The sequence below is a fragment of the Desmodus rotundus genome, chromosome 10 (assembly GCF_022682495.2).
Source record: "Desmodus rotundus isolate HL8 chromosome 10, HLdesRot8A.1, whole genome shotgun sequence".
NCBI classification, from domain to species: Eukaryota; Metazoa; Chordata; class Mammalia; order Chiroptera; family Phyllostomidae; genus Desmodus; species Desmodus rotundus.
The window spans coordinates 43,126,234-43,140,985 of NC_071396.1; the positions used below are offsets into that span (position 1 = coordinate 43,126,234).

The 14,752-nt window shown below is 45.3% G+C and overlaps 1 protein-coding gene across 1 annotated transcript in view; it reads left to right on the forward strand.

The window, feature by feature from the left end:
* Positions 1–204: 204 nt before the first annotated feature.
* CHSY3 (chondroitin sulfate synthase 3) overlaps positions 205–14,752 on the forward strand; it is a 243,999-nt gene continuing 229,451 nt past the window's right edge. Inside the window, exons 1-2 of the mRNA XM_053913397.1 lie at positions 205–1,342; positions 3,343–3,626. Coding sequence (XP_053769372.1) covers positions 541–1,342; positions 3,343–3,626 — 1,086 coding nt within the window. The 5' untranslated portion in view covers positions 205–540. The remainder of the gene's footprint in view (positions 1,343–3,342; positions 3,627–14,752) is intronic.

The following is a 14,752-nucleotide window of genomic DNA, read 5'->3' on the forward strand; positions in this document are numbered from 1 at the left end:
GGCTCCAGACCCGGGCGCGGGCGGGGGCGTCCGAGGGCGGGGGACGGGGAGACTCCGCAGCCGCGCCCCCCGCGGCTGGCAGCCGCGGCGTTTGCGGCTCCTCCTCCGGGCCAGACCCGAGCCCGGCGGCGGCGGGCAGCGGGGGGCGGGGAGCGAGGGCGGGGACTCGGGGAGGAGGGCGGAGGGAGGGCCCCGGCGCGCCAGTGACAGGGTGGCAGCCGAGGAGCGGACGGGTTGCTGCCGCTCCACCTCCTCCTGCGGCTCCTCGCCCTGCCGCCGCCGCCGGGAGAAGTTTCACTCCAGCCCTCGCTCGGAAGCCCCCGACGCAGAGCGGAGCGGGCACTGTGGGCGGCCACTGCTACCCACGGCGGGCTGCGCACCGGGAGCGCTCCGAGCCCCAGAAGGCGTGGGCGCCTGGGCGGCGGGCAGCGGCGGGGGCTGGGGGCTCCGGGCTCCGAGGCGCAGGCGGGGCGGGTGTGAGCCTGCGGACCCGCGCGCACGCCGTGGCCGCTCCGCTAGCGTCGGCGCCGGGCAGCCGCGATGGCCGTGCGCTCCCGCCGCCCGTGGGTCAGCGTGGCACTGGGGCTGGTGCTGGGCTTCACAGCCGCGTCCTGGCTCATCGCCCCCAGAGTGGCCGAGCTGAGCGAGAGGAAGAGACGCGGCTCCAGCATCTGCTCCTACTACGGCCGCTCGGCCGCTGGCCCGGGCGCGCAGCAGCCGCTTCCCCAGCCTCAGCCCCAGCCGCGGCCGGAGCAGTCACCGCCCCCTGTGCGCCCGGAGCTCCAAGGGCCTCAGCTGGCTGAGCCCGTAGCTGGGGTAACCAGTTTTCGGAGCAGCCCCTGGCAGCAGCCACCTCCGCTGCAGCAGAGGCGGCGAGGACGCGAGCCCGAAGCCAGGACGGGGCTCCCCGGCGGCCCCACAGCGGAGGGGGAGCCCGAGGAGGAGGACGGGGGCGCGGCTGGCCGACAGAGAGGCGGCCGGCCGAGGAGTAGTCACAACGGCAGCGGGGACGGGGGCGCCGCCGTCCCGAGCTCCCGACCCCGAGATTTCCTGTACGTGGGGGTGATGACCGCGCAGAAGTACCTGAGCAGCCGTGCGCTGGCGGTGCAGCGGACCTGGGCGCGCTTCATCCCCGGCCGCGTGGAGTTCTTTTCCAGCCAGCAGCCCCCCAACGCCGGGCTTGGCCGGCCCCCGCCACCCCTGCCTGTCATCGAGCTGCCGGGGGTGGACGACTCCTACCCTCCCCAGAAAAAGTCATTCATGATGATCAAGTACATGCACGACCACTACCTGGACAAGTATGAGTGGTTCATGCGCGCCGACGACGATGTCTACATCAAAGGTGACCTCCCAGCCCCTGGTGCCCCGCCTGCCCGCCTCCTTTCTCTGCATCCAACCCCAACCCCTGCCCACCCCCCTGTGGTGCTTCTCTGCCAGCACGTGCTCCAGGCTCCCGCGGCCCCCAGCCCGCAGTCCCCACCCCTCGAACCCCAGCCACCCCTAGTGCGCCCCGCTCCTCCTCCTTTCCTGAGGGTTGGGCTCTCCTCACACCTGCCGGGTTTTATCCGCCTTCCTCACACTCGCGTTCTGGTTTCTGCCCAGCGCTTAGCCCGGCTCTGTACGGGATGGGGGAGAGGAGAAGCAGGCACCTTAGGATCCGATACAGGGCTGATCCCACTCTGCCCTGCTCCGGAAGACCCGGGTGGTGGCGGGTTCCCAAGTCGGTCCAGAGGGGCGTGTCCTCGGCGGAGGGAGGGAAGATGCTGCACGCGGGCGAGAGCCTGGCTGGAGATCGAGGTTCTCGCTTTGTTCCCTGTCTTTTTGTTCTAAACGGATCTGGGGCAGTTTCGGGACTGGGGAGGTCGAGGAAACGTCTTCCCTGCCCCGGACCCTCCCCTGAGCGTTTCCTTCCCTCTCCCAAGATCCGCCAGGAACTGGGAGCCCGAGAGCATCCCCCAGGCACAGCTCCTTCCAGCTTTTACAGCGCAGCGCCAAGCTCCTCCCAACACCCCCATCACACCTCAATGAACCCCCCCAGGCGATGGGTGTATTGTCAGATTTGGTGGTAGGAGGAAAGAGACGAGCCCTCCAATTGTTCAGACCCTAGGAGTTCCGAGCTGCGCCAGCCCACCCCAGAATGGGTCCTTCAGTCCATCCTGGTGGCTGCGGCAGTAAGCAGAGGCTGGAAGTCCCCCAGGCCACGCGCAGCCACAGCAGCAGCAAACTTTGTCAGCTTTTTGAAGAGGCGCGGCCCTTCACCCTGAGTGTGGGTGGCTCTGGGCAGACATTTCTAAACTCAGCATGAAGTTCCTGAGAGCTGGAGTGAATCTTTCCAGTCCAGCCCGTTGCAGGGATGGAGAGGGACGCAAGGGAAGGAGAGGCTGTGTGGAGCGGAGGTCTCCCTGTGCACACCTGGTCTCCCAGCTTCTTGAAGGAGCGCAGGCAGCCCCTGCTTCCTTCCTGTCTCCGCATGCGCTCCCCCCACCCAGGCAGTAGTGCCTTTCCCAGGGCTCACGGAAAAACAAGCATTTCTCTTAGTGCTGTGGAAGATTGTCCTTTAGAACGTGGAAATGCCATATTCTTTCCATTTCTATTAAGGATGAAAGGCATTTTGTGTTAAGAACCCAGTAACAGTCAGCTGAAACGCGCTGAGGTCTGAGGGGCGCATGGGACCCAGAGAGTGATGAAGGTGCTGTGCTCATCACTAATGACGGTGAAGGCACTGATGGGAGTGTAGGAAGCTGGCTGCTCCTCCAACGCATCATGGGCTGGAATATCAGATGCTCTGGAACTGTGTTAGCTGATTTTAAATTGCTTTTCCTGATGAACTCACAAGCTATAAGTGAACCAATTTTATTCCTTCGTTTTTTACAAATGTTTATTTTTCTTAAAAGGGTGCTTTCCCAAGTTCCAAATTTAAATTTCAAGGCAAGTTAAGGACAAAACACTAAGTTAAATCAATTGTCAGTAGAAAAATAATTATTGGGTATTAACACTCTGCCAGTCAATGCTAAATATCAATATTTAATATGTGTGGGAAGTTTATCATTACTTAAAACATGCTAAGAAACCTCTTTATTCTCCTTATCCGTACTTCAACTTGAAAAAAATCTGATGATTATAAGACTTATTGAGGTTTTTCAATGACCTTGACTACAAGGTTGATATCATTTTATTATGATTTAATTAATAACTATAGTTTAGTATTTTTTAAATAATAGAATATTCAGAGAACTTTTTCTCTTGTATGGTTTAAGACTTGTGGGGAGTTCACACACCATACTGGAAGTTAAGTGATGATGAAATTAGGAGAAGGAGTGATTGTTGCCTTTCTCTTTGCAGGTGACAAGTTGGAAGAGTTTCTCAGGTCACTGAATAGCAGCAAGCCCCTGTACCTGGGCCAGACTGGCCTGGGCAATGTTGAAGAACTGGGAAAGCTGGGCCTGGAGCCTGGGGAGAACTTCTGTATGGGGGGCCCCGGGATGATCTTCAGCCGGGAGGTTCTCAGGAGGATGGTGCCGCATATTGGCGAATGCCTGGGAGAAATGTACACGACGCACGAAGACGTGGAAGTGGGAAGGTGTGTCCGGCGGTTTGGTGGGACTCAGTGTGTCTGGTCTTATGAGGTAAGAGGAGCTGTGATGACGATGCCGGCCTGTGACAGGTGCATGCCTCTGTACAGTCCGGGCAGCGATCGGTCCTGCGTGTTCTCTCCCTGTCTTGGCACTTGCTTGAGAATGACAACACAGCTGGTCACGGACTCAGGGGACGGCGGGACACAGCTTTCTGATCAGAGCGAAGGCCTGCCTGAGGTTTTCTCATCAGCCTGGCCACGCCCTTCAGCCTTGACCAGCAGCCTAGAGGGGCGGTCCCATCTCTGCAGGATGCTCTCCCCCGTGTTTGTTTTATTGGTGTCTATACACATGGGCACCCACTTCCTCTCTCTCACCAGAGGCATGCTTCTCTGGGGCTGCAGCTCTTAGCATTTGGTACTTTGTTGTTGGTTGTTGATGTTTTGGTTAGCTATGTCATTGTATTTGTTTTCCCTCAGATAGTTAAAATCTGAAGTTGCTTTGAAGATTTGCATGTGGAAATATAACATGTATTTCTTTAAAGCACAGGAAAAGTTAACTCATAACCAATATACCACTTATGATTGATTTATTCACAAAATTTTAAATGAATGAGTGATCTAGAAAAACAGTAGTTCTGAAGATGTTACGTAACTGCTTGATATCTTGATTGGGTCCCTAGAGGTTGCTTATGTCTGCCCTTACTCTGTTTTCTGAACAGCAACCACTATTTAAATGACCTGAGTTATGAACTGTTGTGTAATTACAGTGATTAGTTTTATGAAATACTCTGAGATCGTGTTCCTTCAGAAATCGGTTTTTAAGTGAAATACAATTTTTTCAAAAAATAGTTTTCCCAAAAGATAATCTTAGTAAACACTGATTAAACACTTAAGGAGTGTATTGCAGTTTTCTAGCTTAGTTTTCAAGTAGTTGGAGTGTAATATATGTTAGCTACCCTGTGCACACCTTCGTAAATGATAACTCGTTTACTTTTCAAATTTGCATGTCTCTTAGTATAGAAGAAATATTTTGTGAAAATATACAGGGGTGAGCAAAAGCAGGCTTACAGTTCTAATACACACAAATAGTACAATAATTAATAGGTAACGCAAGAATAAAGTCCGTGTTTCGTGTACCCACCATGGCAGGCCTGCTTTTGCCCGCCCCTGTATTGCCCGGGAGGTCCTTATCCCTGCAGATCACACAGTCTCACTCATTTTTCACTTGGAAGTTTAATCTCACCTTGGTGAATTTTGCTTTTGTCTTTTTCTAATTTATGGTATTTACCCTGTGGGGAAATAGTCCTCATATTTATTACAGAAAGTAAAAATTATTTGAGAACTAGTTATTTGGAACATGAAGTATGCAAACTTAAAATTATTGCATACCTCATTCATTTCGATAAGGAAAATTATAGTTTTTATTTTATAAAACTGCTTTATAGCTACCTCTTATAGTATAATTTTATGGAAGCATATTATATTTTTTAGAAAGGTGATTTAGCATAAAATGACTGGAAAAGATTTGTATTTCACTATTTAATATATTGGGTTGGCCAAAAAGATCATTTGTTTTTTTCCATACGATGGCTCTATAGCACTTAGTTGTCTTTAACTTCCTTCCAAACACTTTTGTTTGATTGTATTGTGACAGCTGTTGTATCAGTGTGTTTTAAAAAAGTCTTATCAAAATTGGTGAATTTTTGTGTATCTATTTTAGTACTGAAGATGGAAGTAAGTAAGTGACATTTTGGGCATATTATGCTTTATTATTTCAAGGAAGGCAAAAATGCAACTGAAATGCAAAAAAGGTTTGTGCAGTGTAGGGAAAACGTGCTGTGACTGATCAAACGTGTCAAAGGTGGTTTGCGAAGTTTCGTGCTGGAGATTTCCAGCTGGACGATGGTCCATGGCGGGTAAAGCAGTTGAAGTTGATTTTGATCAAATCGAAACATTGAGAACAATCAACGTTATATCACTTGGGTGATAGATGACGTACTCAAAATATCCAAATCAATACAGGTGTTGGTGTAAATGAAAAAAATGTGTCTTTTTATATTATGGAAAAAAACTAAATGGACTTTTTGGCTAACTCAATAATACTAACTGGGAGGCAAAAAGAAAAAACAAACCAAACTCAATGCAGAAAACACATCCAGTGGGTTGTTTACATGTGGATATTATTTTGCTGGCTTAATCCATATGGATGAGTAAAAAATATCATTCATATTTAAAAATAAAATGGGAAAGTTATTATTTTACTTGATACCTTGTTGCCTTACCATCACATACAAAGTTTTAAAAAGCCTTTTGTTTGTGTCCCGCCCTTCAAGTTTTCATTGACTCTGCCGAGAAGGTACAACCCTTACAAAGCAGCCTCCCCATTCATGTTACGAGAGTAAACTATGCGCCAGTGACCTGCATTGATTTAATGAATTGATCTCAAGAATTGAGCTCATGTTTTGAGATCAATTCTTGTTTTGATCTCATTGATCTCAAGAATTGATTTCATGTTTTATTTATGACATAGGCACTCTGTTAGAGTTGTGGAAACTTAGAACTTTCATAAGCTGATGTAAATGAAGAGACAAACAATAGGGACTCCAAGTCTTGCTGGGTGGAACTTTATGATTACCATAGTTTTATTGGCTTTCCACTGTCCCTTTGAATTTTAGACCCATCCTTGTCCTCTACTGATTTCAGAATCTGTATGAAAAACCATTTCTACATATTTTTAGCAATGGAAAATATTTTCTAAAGGAATACTCTTCCAGAATGTAGACTTGATGTTTTGCTGAGCAATTGAATAGAATTTATTTTGTCTTGGAATCTCATCGTTTAAAGGATAAAATTATGCAATATTTATCTTAGTGGAGGCATTGGTTTAATCCTAATGCAGAATTTCAATGTCTTCTCTAAAAGAATGGTGGGGAATTTTATTACTTAGGAATATAATAAGCAACATTATTAATAAATGTGGTAAAGATAGATATACAATTAAATCACACCTAAGCATTTTTATATTAGGGTGCGTTCCGTGTTTACGAGACACCGAGTAGGCTGGTTGGGCAGAGCCAAACTGAGGCTTTCCGATTGGCGGAAATGGTGTTCGTCTCCTCTACTCTAGGGTTCAGATTACATGGAAAAAGTTACCAGCTCCCCTCTGGGCTGGCATCCTTAGTAAGGGTGCGATTTCACATCTGCTAACAGAGTAAGGTGTGAAGTTGATCAGTAACTTTGTTTCCGTCTTTCTTTGAAAAGGACCATCTGTGACAGAACTTTCTTAAAATTTTGAATGTCTTTTAGTGTATCTTTCATGGAGTTCAGGATTTTGTTTGGCTTTTTCTCCCAGTAAAAGTTCTTGCAGAGTTAACAGCACTCTTATGGACATGCTCACAATGTTTGAGTTTGAGTAGATGAAATATATTCATGATGGAATTGTATCTTTTAAAGAGTGATGAACAGGCTTGCAGACCTTGTAGGAAGAGAATTGGACAAAATATGAAAATACACAGATGATGTAGCTTTTCTGGAATATAAATTGTAGTTTTTATAAAACATAGGAATCTTTTAGTATTCTTATTTACTGCTTAGTTGAGGTCTCCTTTCTCTGTGTTGTATATACAATTAAGCACAATGCTGAGAGAGAGAGAGAAGGATATAAACTTGAACTTGGGGTGAGTCACCACTTTACTATGTATTAGCTTCATTGTCTTTTGTAAGTTACTTCTCTGAGCCTTGTTCAGTTGAACTGAGTGTAGAAATTATAACACTATTTACCTCAGAGATTTTGGAGATTAAGTGAAACGGTGAAATGATCCATGTGAAGCCCTTAACACAGTGTCTGGCACCCAGTAAATTATCAATAGGTGTTAACTACTTTTGTTACAAGGCTGAATAGATCATGCACTATACGATATATCATACGGATTCATTGATTCAGCTGTATCAAAACAGCGTACAGTTTTTTTTTCAGTTAAAGAATGAAGTTGAAGGTTTTTTAGCAAAGAAAGAGAAACCAGTATGTTTCAGGAAGAGTGTTTAAGACATGAATTACAAATATTTGCTTCAGTCTTTGAACACCATATTACAGTAGTAACTATCCGATCTGAAGAAGACAGGAAGGAAAATATTTAACAAGAGAGTATTTACTATACATCATGAAGGAATATGAAACAGATTGCACTGTATCTCCATTAACAAATCATTAGTGTCTGGATTTCTAGATTAGTTGCCAAACCCACGGCCCCTCTTCTGAGTCTCTCCAGACTTGCCAGCAGGGCCGGGAGTCGGCAGTGCCCGTTCTGCGGTCAGCTCTCAGGGACGCGACCCTCGCGGCGGCCCCGCAGCTCCTGGCCAAGTCCCTCCGGGTGTCTCAGGGAAGGATGTGCAGCTTCAGGTCTCACGGTGAGGTCCGGAGTCTGGGGATATTGGTCTTTCCTGTCGGCCTCTTGCTCTGTTTCCTCCTCCTTCAACTCCGGCGACTTTTCCTTTGTCCTATGCTTTTAATGATAAAATAAAACAAATCTCAGATGCACGTGGACAGTGTTCTCGGGAGATTGACGGGCTCACCGCAGGCCACCCTGTTGTTCCCAGAGCTCACGGGTGTGCACCCAGATCACACGTGGGGCCCGGGAACAGCCGGCCCTCCGCCCGGTAAAGACCCCTGTGGTTGCTGCTGAGCCTCACCCAGATCGGCTGGGTGTCTGTGGGCCTGAGACCTCTGCAGGGTCAGAACTGAGAGTCTCCCTCCTCTGCCTGCAGGTGCAAATAGCTAGTGTGCAAGGGTGTGCGAGGGTGTGGCTGGTGTTCATAATCAGCAGACTTAGCGGGCTGCTCTTAAACTCACTTATATCTCAGATTGTATCAGAAGAATTCCTAAATGTTCGTGAGAAGTATTCCCTTCACTCTGCGAGGTTAGCACTGATCGGGCCCTACTGTGGGCTACGTTCACAGCTGCGGTCGAGCTCCGCCGTGGCTGCTGTTTTCCTAGTTGTCTGAGCTCCCGCAGCCTGGCAGGCCCGGGAGAGTTGGAAGGGTTTTTGTTTTTGTTTTTTGATGACTTGAGCGGTCTTCAGTCCCGCTTCATGTCCTATTGTTGTTCGTGAGGTTCCCCTTGTATGTTTTATGTTAACATTTATTGTAACTCTTTGCCCATTTAATTCCCCTTGGATGTTTATTTTAAGGGGTTCAGGTAGCCATAAACATCTTCATAGTTTGGACCAGATAATCCACATGTTGCAAATTTCTTTCAAATAGTCTCTAGAAAAAATGAGGTGATTTTTCCAGTGAAAATGCAATGTGCATTTTAAATAATTTACAGAAGAAATAATTTTTTGAAACTTGACTGTGAGAATGCTGTGTTCTATTACATAGTTCTGTGTTTTTACTATATAACTAGAAATGTATATAATATAGTTACATATTTTGACTAAATAACTAGAAATATATATGTAATGTACTTGTATGCTTTTAGTAAATAACTAGGAAGGCCCCATTGTTAAAAATTTGTTTATGTGATTCATTTTCAGCCTGTGTCTTAGCAGTACTGGAAGTCCTGGGGTTTTTTTTTCATTTTTGTTTTAGTAGGGTCACTTATACTCAAGCATTAAAATAATTTTAACTACAATGATTCTTTTCCCTATTAAGGAGTTTTGCATTTCATCTATCTAAGAGACATTCTCAGAATAGTTTTGAATTTACCTTTTTAATGTTTGCAGTTAAATGGAGCCACAGAATATATATCTTTATTTCATCTACTTAAAATGTTGTTTCGCAGAAAACTTATCTCCATGTTGACAAAAAAAATATTTCTCTGTGGGTTGAAGGAACCCATTTCTTATGACTAAACAGATTTTTATTAGATTCTTGAAAGAGTTAAGTTCAAAATGTCTTATGTCTAGTCTTGGCCCCCTAAAGGTTGTAAACACCCTAGAAAATTCCATCACTCCACAAAAGGATACATTCTGGAAGTGTTTCCCTGGGCTTGTAACACCTGAGAGTTACATCATAAAAATCTGAGTACGTGTAAGTTCTTCATAACATAGCCATCAAGGCTCAAATGTATGTGCCGTTCTTACAGGGCTGGGGCACGTCACTTCAGCTCCTCCCTCCTCCTTACGGGCTTCCCTCTTCTGCAGTGCTAATTTTACTGTGTTATGAACATGGTTTGTGCAGAAGTGTATTCATATCTACGGCAATGTATCACTCTGGAATTTTGCTCTAAAATTCAGTCTTTCAAAACTCTTTCCTTGGTTCTGATTCAGTGTATTTAGTTTTTAACTTGACTAAAGGCAGTGAGCTTCTCACACCTCCTCCCCCCGTTCCAGTTGTCAGATGAAATCATCATGCATGGGTTTTAGGAAATTTCCTTTCTACCACACTGTTTCCTTGCCTGTACGAAATAAAACTGCATTCCGAGGGAAGGAGAAACACAGCCTGGTTTTCCCTATGGTGCAGCCTCAGCTGGTTCGTTTCCACTGTGCACCGATGCCCTGTGCCCTGGATGGTGACCGTGAGTGCTCTCCAAGGAGACGGTTTCCAGCTGTTGTGAGAGATGCTAAGTCTGTATGATGCTTTTATGCACTATGGAATAAGCTCCGTGATAACACAAATATTCATACTAGTTTATAAACTTTGGATGCTCTCCATGTTTGAGCATAAGGATTCTAATTTTCTGAAAAGATTCCAAGTCAATTTTCTACTGCCACTTTCTTTGTCTTGGTCTCCAAACGGCTGTTTTGAGAAACATTTATTTCAATCTCTTTTCTACCTACTGAATCAGTGCTCACCATCCAAAGAAATCTATCATATAAACATACTCCATTTTACTTTGATTAGAGCATGTACTTTTGCACAAAGTTATAACTTGAAATAAGGTACTTGAGCTAAACATAAATTTAACTGAAATTTTAAAAAATCAGTGTCCCGAGTCACAGGAGTCATTGTTTGATATCAGGGAACCGCAGGACAACCTGAGTAAAACTAAATACTGAGGGGCCACAGTTTCTCCGAGTTCTGGTGTTCTCTTCATTTATAGTCATATTAAACAATTCTCTAGTTAACTGCACACAAATCAGTTTGAGTCATTATGTAGCATTTAATGTGACCCTTTTTTGCAATGATGTTGGACATTTATGGTACAATAAGTATGTTACAAGTTTCTAAATTAACTGAATCAAAATAATATTTCAGAACAATTCAGCAGGCACCGTTTGGAAGTAATTAATGAAATGGATGTCTTAATTTTTTGAGATTGTAACATCTTTACTCACCATTTATAATTTTGAAAGTTATGTTCCTTGTGTCCCTGAGGAATAGAGTCAGGGCCCAAAGAATGCCTTCTGATGTGGCCTCAAGTTAGCAAAGTGGTTACCTAGCTACTGAGCTGATACTAGAAATGTCTGTTTCCATAAACATAATAATTATATAAGCATCTTATAAATTATATAAAATTGCATGTTTATTCAATTTATTCTATACATATTTAATTTTATGGTGACATTTGTGTGCGTATATTAAAATATTGAAAGATCAACATTAAAAAAATATTATTTATTTATTTATGTTTAGAGAGAGGGGAAGGGAGGGAGAAAGAGAGGGAGAGAAACATCAATGTGTGGTTGTCTCTTGAGCGCCCCCCTACTGGGGACCTGGCTTGCAACCCAGGGAAGTGCCCTGACTGGGAATCAAACTGGCAACCCTTTCGCTCGCAGGCTGGCGTTCAATCTACTGAGCCACACCAGCCAGGGCTGAAAGATCAACATTTTGATAAAAAAAACAAGACATTTTAATCATCCGATGTTCTATTGTATAGAAATCAATTTTCTGTGAAATAAGGACATTTAATATACATGACAAAATAGTGTTAAAAATGTTGAAAACAGTGTGCTATAGAATTCAGCCACCACACATCTTACGTAGCCAGATGACTTCACTGGCTCGAATCTGTTTACTTAGCACTTTCTCTGAGCAGCAAAGGCTCAGGGGTCTTGCTTGTCCTCATGGGGCTCATGGGAGGAGGGTTCTGGCTTCTAACCAGTCTCCTGCTTTCATGACGCATAGAGAATTGGGTTTCTTGTCTTCACCATCTTTAATTCCTTTCTATTCTAAGTCATGAAAACTCCAGTTGGATCCAGCAGTGCGTGATGCCTGTCTTGGAACTAGAATCAAATGATTCTTACTTCGGTTTTCTTAAATGGGCATCTTCCCCTTTGATTTACTGTCTTCTGAAGAGGAGAGAGAGAAAGCCACGTGGAGCAACGTGAGCGCATGTTCATATATTTTGAGGCTGCTGCATAGCACAGAGCACTGGGATTTTGTTTTTTCATGAAGCCTGGAGCTAGAGCGCCCCGCTTCACATCTCAGCTCTGCTGTTCACTCACTTAGACAAGTCCTTCTTCTCTGAGCCTCTGTTCCCTCATCTGTCGAGGGGATGTGGGGACAGTACTTACCCCGGAGAACTCTTGTGACGATTGAGTGAGTCGAGGTCCGTGGCATCCCCGGGAAGATATCCGGCCGTGTTGAGCCCTCTGCCACTGTAGCTACTTTAAATGGCATACAGTAGTGCCGCCCGTCCAGAGCCACGGTGAGGAATAAAGAGGTCAGTGTTTTAGAAGCTCTTAGAATAATGCTTGATACACAATAATTCTGATCTAACTGTCCAGTGTTACTAATATTTCCCAGCTAACAGCGTTCATATTCCTTTTTCTCCCTTCCTGGGAAAGAAATGACATTGACTGGGAAGAGTTTAGTGCAGGTGCTCTTTGAAGGACAGGTGGGGGAAGGTGCTGATGTAGAGGGTCTCGAGCCTGACCGCACCGTGGAGGCTGCTGGGCACTTTGAGAAGTCCTGCTGCTGAAACCCACCTCTGACCCAGAGGATCGGAACCTCTCGCAGGGGAGGCCTGCAGCCTGGCCGCGTCTGAAGCCTCCCACGTCAGCGACTCTAATGGGGCTCTAGGGCTTAGACCGCTGCGTGCATCCTTGTCTGAGTTTTCTGTTTGCAAACATCCAGTTCACTTTCAACCGTTGCTAATGAATTACTTCTCGTTTTATTTTCCTTTTGGGAAAATCATAGTAATCCACACTTCGGTATTTCTTTGTACATCAGTTCCAAAGAGCTAGTCACTGGATTGAAGTGAATATAAGGCCGTTGCTCACAATCGCAGTACGTTTTCTCATGGTCTGGTTTTCATTTTTGTATAGTACTCCTTTCTATTTAAGAAAAATTCAAAATGGATTTTAAAACACTCTTAGGAAAAATATATTGTGTATTCACGCAAAGCTTAGGGTTTTATAGCTGTTTTTATGTTACATTGGGGTAAAATACAGTCATAGAGTTCTTAAAGTGCAGGCAAACCTTCACTTACTGTGCTTCACTGATGTGTGTGTCTGTGTGTGTGTGTGTGTTTCCGAATTGAAAGCAAGACCCTCTGCCAGCAGAAAGATTACAGCTCTCCTTATTGCCTGTTCTATTCATTGTGGTGCCCCTGTATCTCCACGATATGGCTGTATAGGTGGAGTGTGTTCATTGACTGATTGCTCTAACATTGCCTAATCGAATTGGACCTCAAAAGGAAAAAATGAGTGATTTGTTTGATGATTGCAGAAACTGTAACTTATTGAATAGCTGGGTAATTGATTTCGAACAGTCATTGTCAACAAGTATTTTCATGCCCAGCACTATAGCCAACTGCTATAATCGAGGAAAGTACGGGGCACACAGGAGTGTGAGGGAAGAAGCCCCTGAGGAGAACAGACAAGTGCAATGCTTTCCACAAACTAGAAGTAATGCACAGGGACATGGCCAGGTGAGTGAGGACACGCAGAAAGACAAAGATGGCAGAATAGCAGGGTAGCAAATTACGTGCTCAGTACAAGTGTATCTGGAGGCAGGAGAAATGCGGCTCAAAGGCTGCTGGTAAAATTCGATTATAAAAAGCCTTGTATGTCATCGGCAGAGGTTTAGAGTAGACCTTGTAGATCAGAGATTCTTAGAATTCCTGGGGGTGATGTAAGTGGCTTGATATAGTTATGGTGGGACCCATGTTAAAAATGTCTCTGGGAGATTCTAACAATAGTGAAAAGGCAGTTTCATAGATAATGGGGAGTTTTGAAGCGCTCGTCCTAGGCGAGCACCGTGGTCAGATTACCGCGTGGTGTCTGTGGCAGGGAGCCACAGGTTGGAGGCTCTCCTGCCTGGGGATAGGATGCAACACAGTTAGGGGGCTCTTACCCCAGGCCAAGTGAGAGACCATCCCGAAAGTCAAAGTAGAAGGAGGAGGTGAAACTGAGAGCTATCAAGAAGAGAGAATTGACAGAGGTAGGGGATTCATTAGCTCAATGGGGTGGAATGGGGGAAGATGAGTTTGACTCCTGGGTTCCGGCCTCAGATGATAGTGATACGTGTAGGGGCAGGGAATAAAGGGAGAAGGCTAGGTTTGGGGGAATTGGTGTGTTTGAGGCTTGCGCAGAGGAGAAAGGAGTTCTACTTTGGGTACATTGAGTTTCATTCATTATTCATTTATTCAACAAATATTTATGGAGCATCAAGGCAAAAGTCCTTGCTTTATTTTCAAGAGGCCAGACGATTTTCTGTTGGCTTATTTAAAGATGAAAGAGAAGCTGGGGAGAAGCTGAGGAGTGTGGGACGGCGTGCAGTTTGAAATGGGGTGGTTCGGTGGGCCTTACTGAGAAGATGACACTGAGTCACATAGATACCTGAGGGGGAAGCTTTCTGACCTAAAACGGGAGGTGGACAGGGCCCCAGAGAAACGCCCTTGGCAAGTCAAGAGCTCACCGGAAAGCAAGAGAAATGAGGGTTGAGTAAGGGGCCGGAAGCGCAGTAAAATGCGTAAAATGAGAGTAGTAAAATGACAGAGGAAAAGGGTTGTGAGATGGAGTCAGGTACCATGGACAGCTTTGCAGCCCTTTGAACACTAAGTACTAAGTTTTAGTGGGAATGGGAGGCCCATGGAGCTTGAACAGCTTTTCCCCAAGGAGGCAGGCAGGGGCATCACTCCATGGTATTATCAGGCTCCATAAATGCATTTTAAAAAAGCATTTTGAAGCAGTGATTGTTTAAAATTAAAAAAGAGATGTCACAGTGCAGTCATAGAATGAAAAAGTTCCGTTTGTTTAAAATTTAATTTAAGATTAAGAATTTATTTAAAATTAT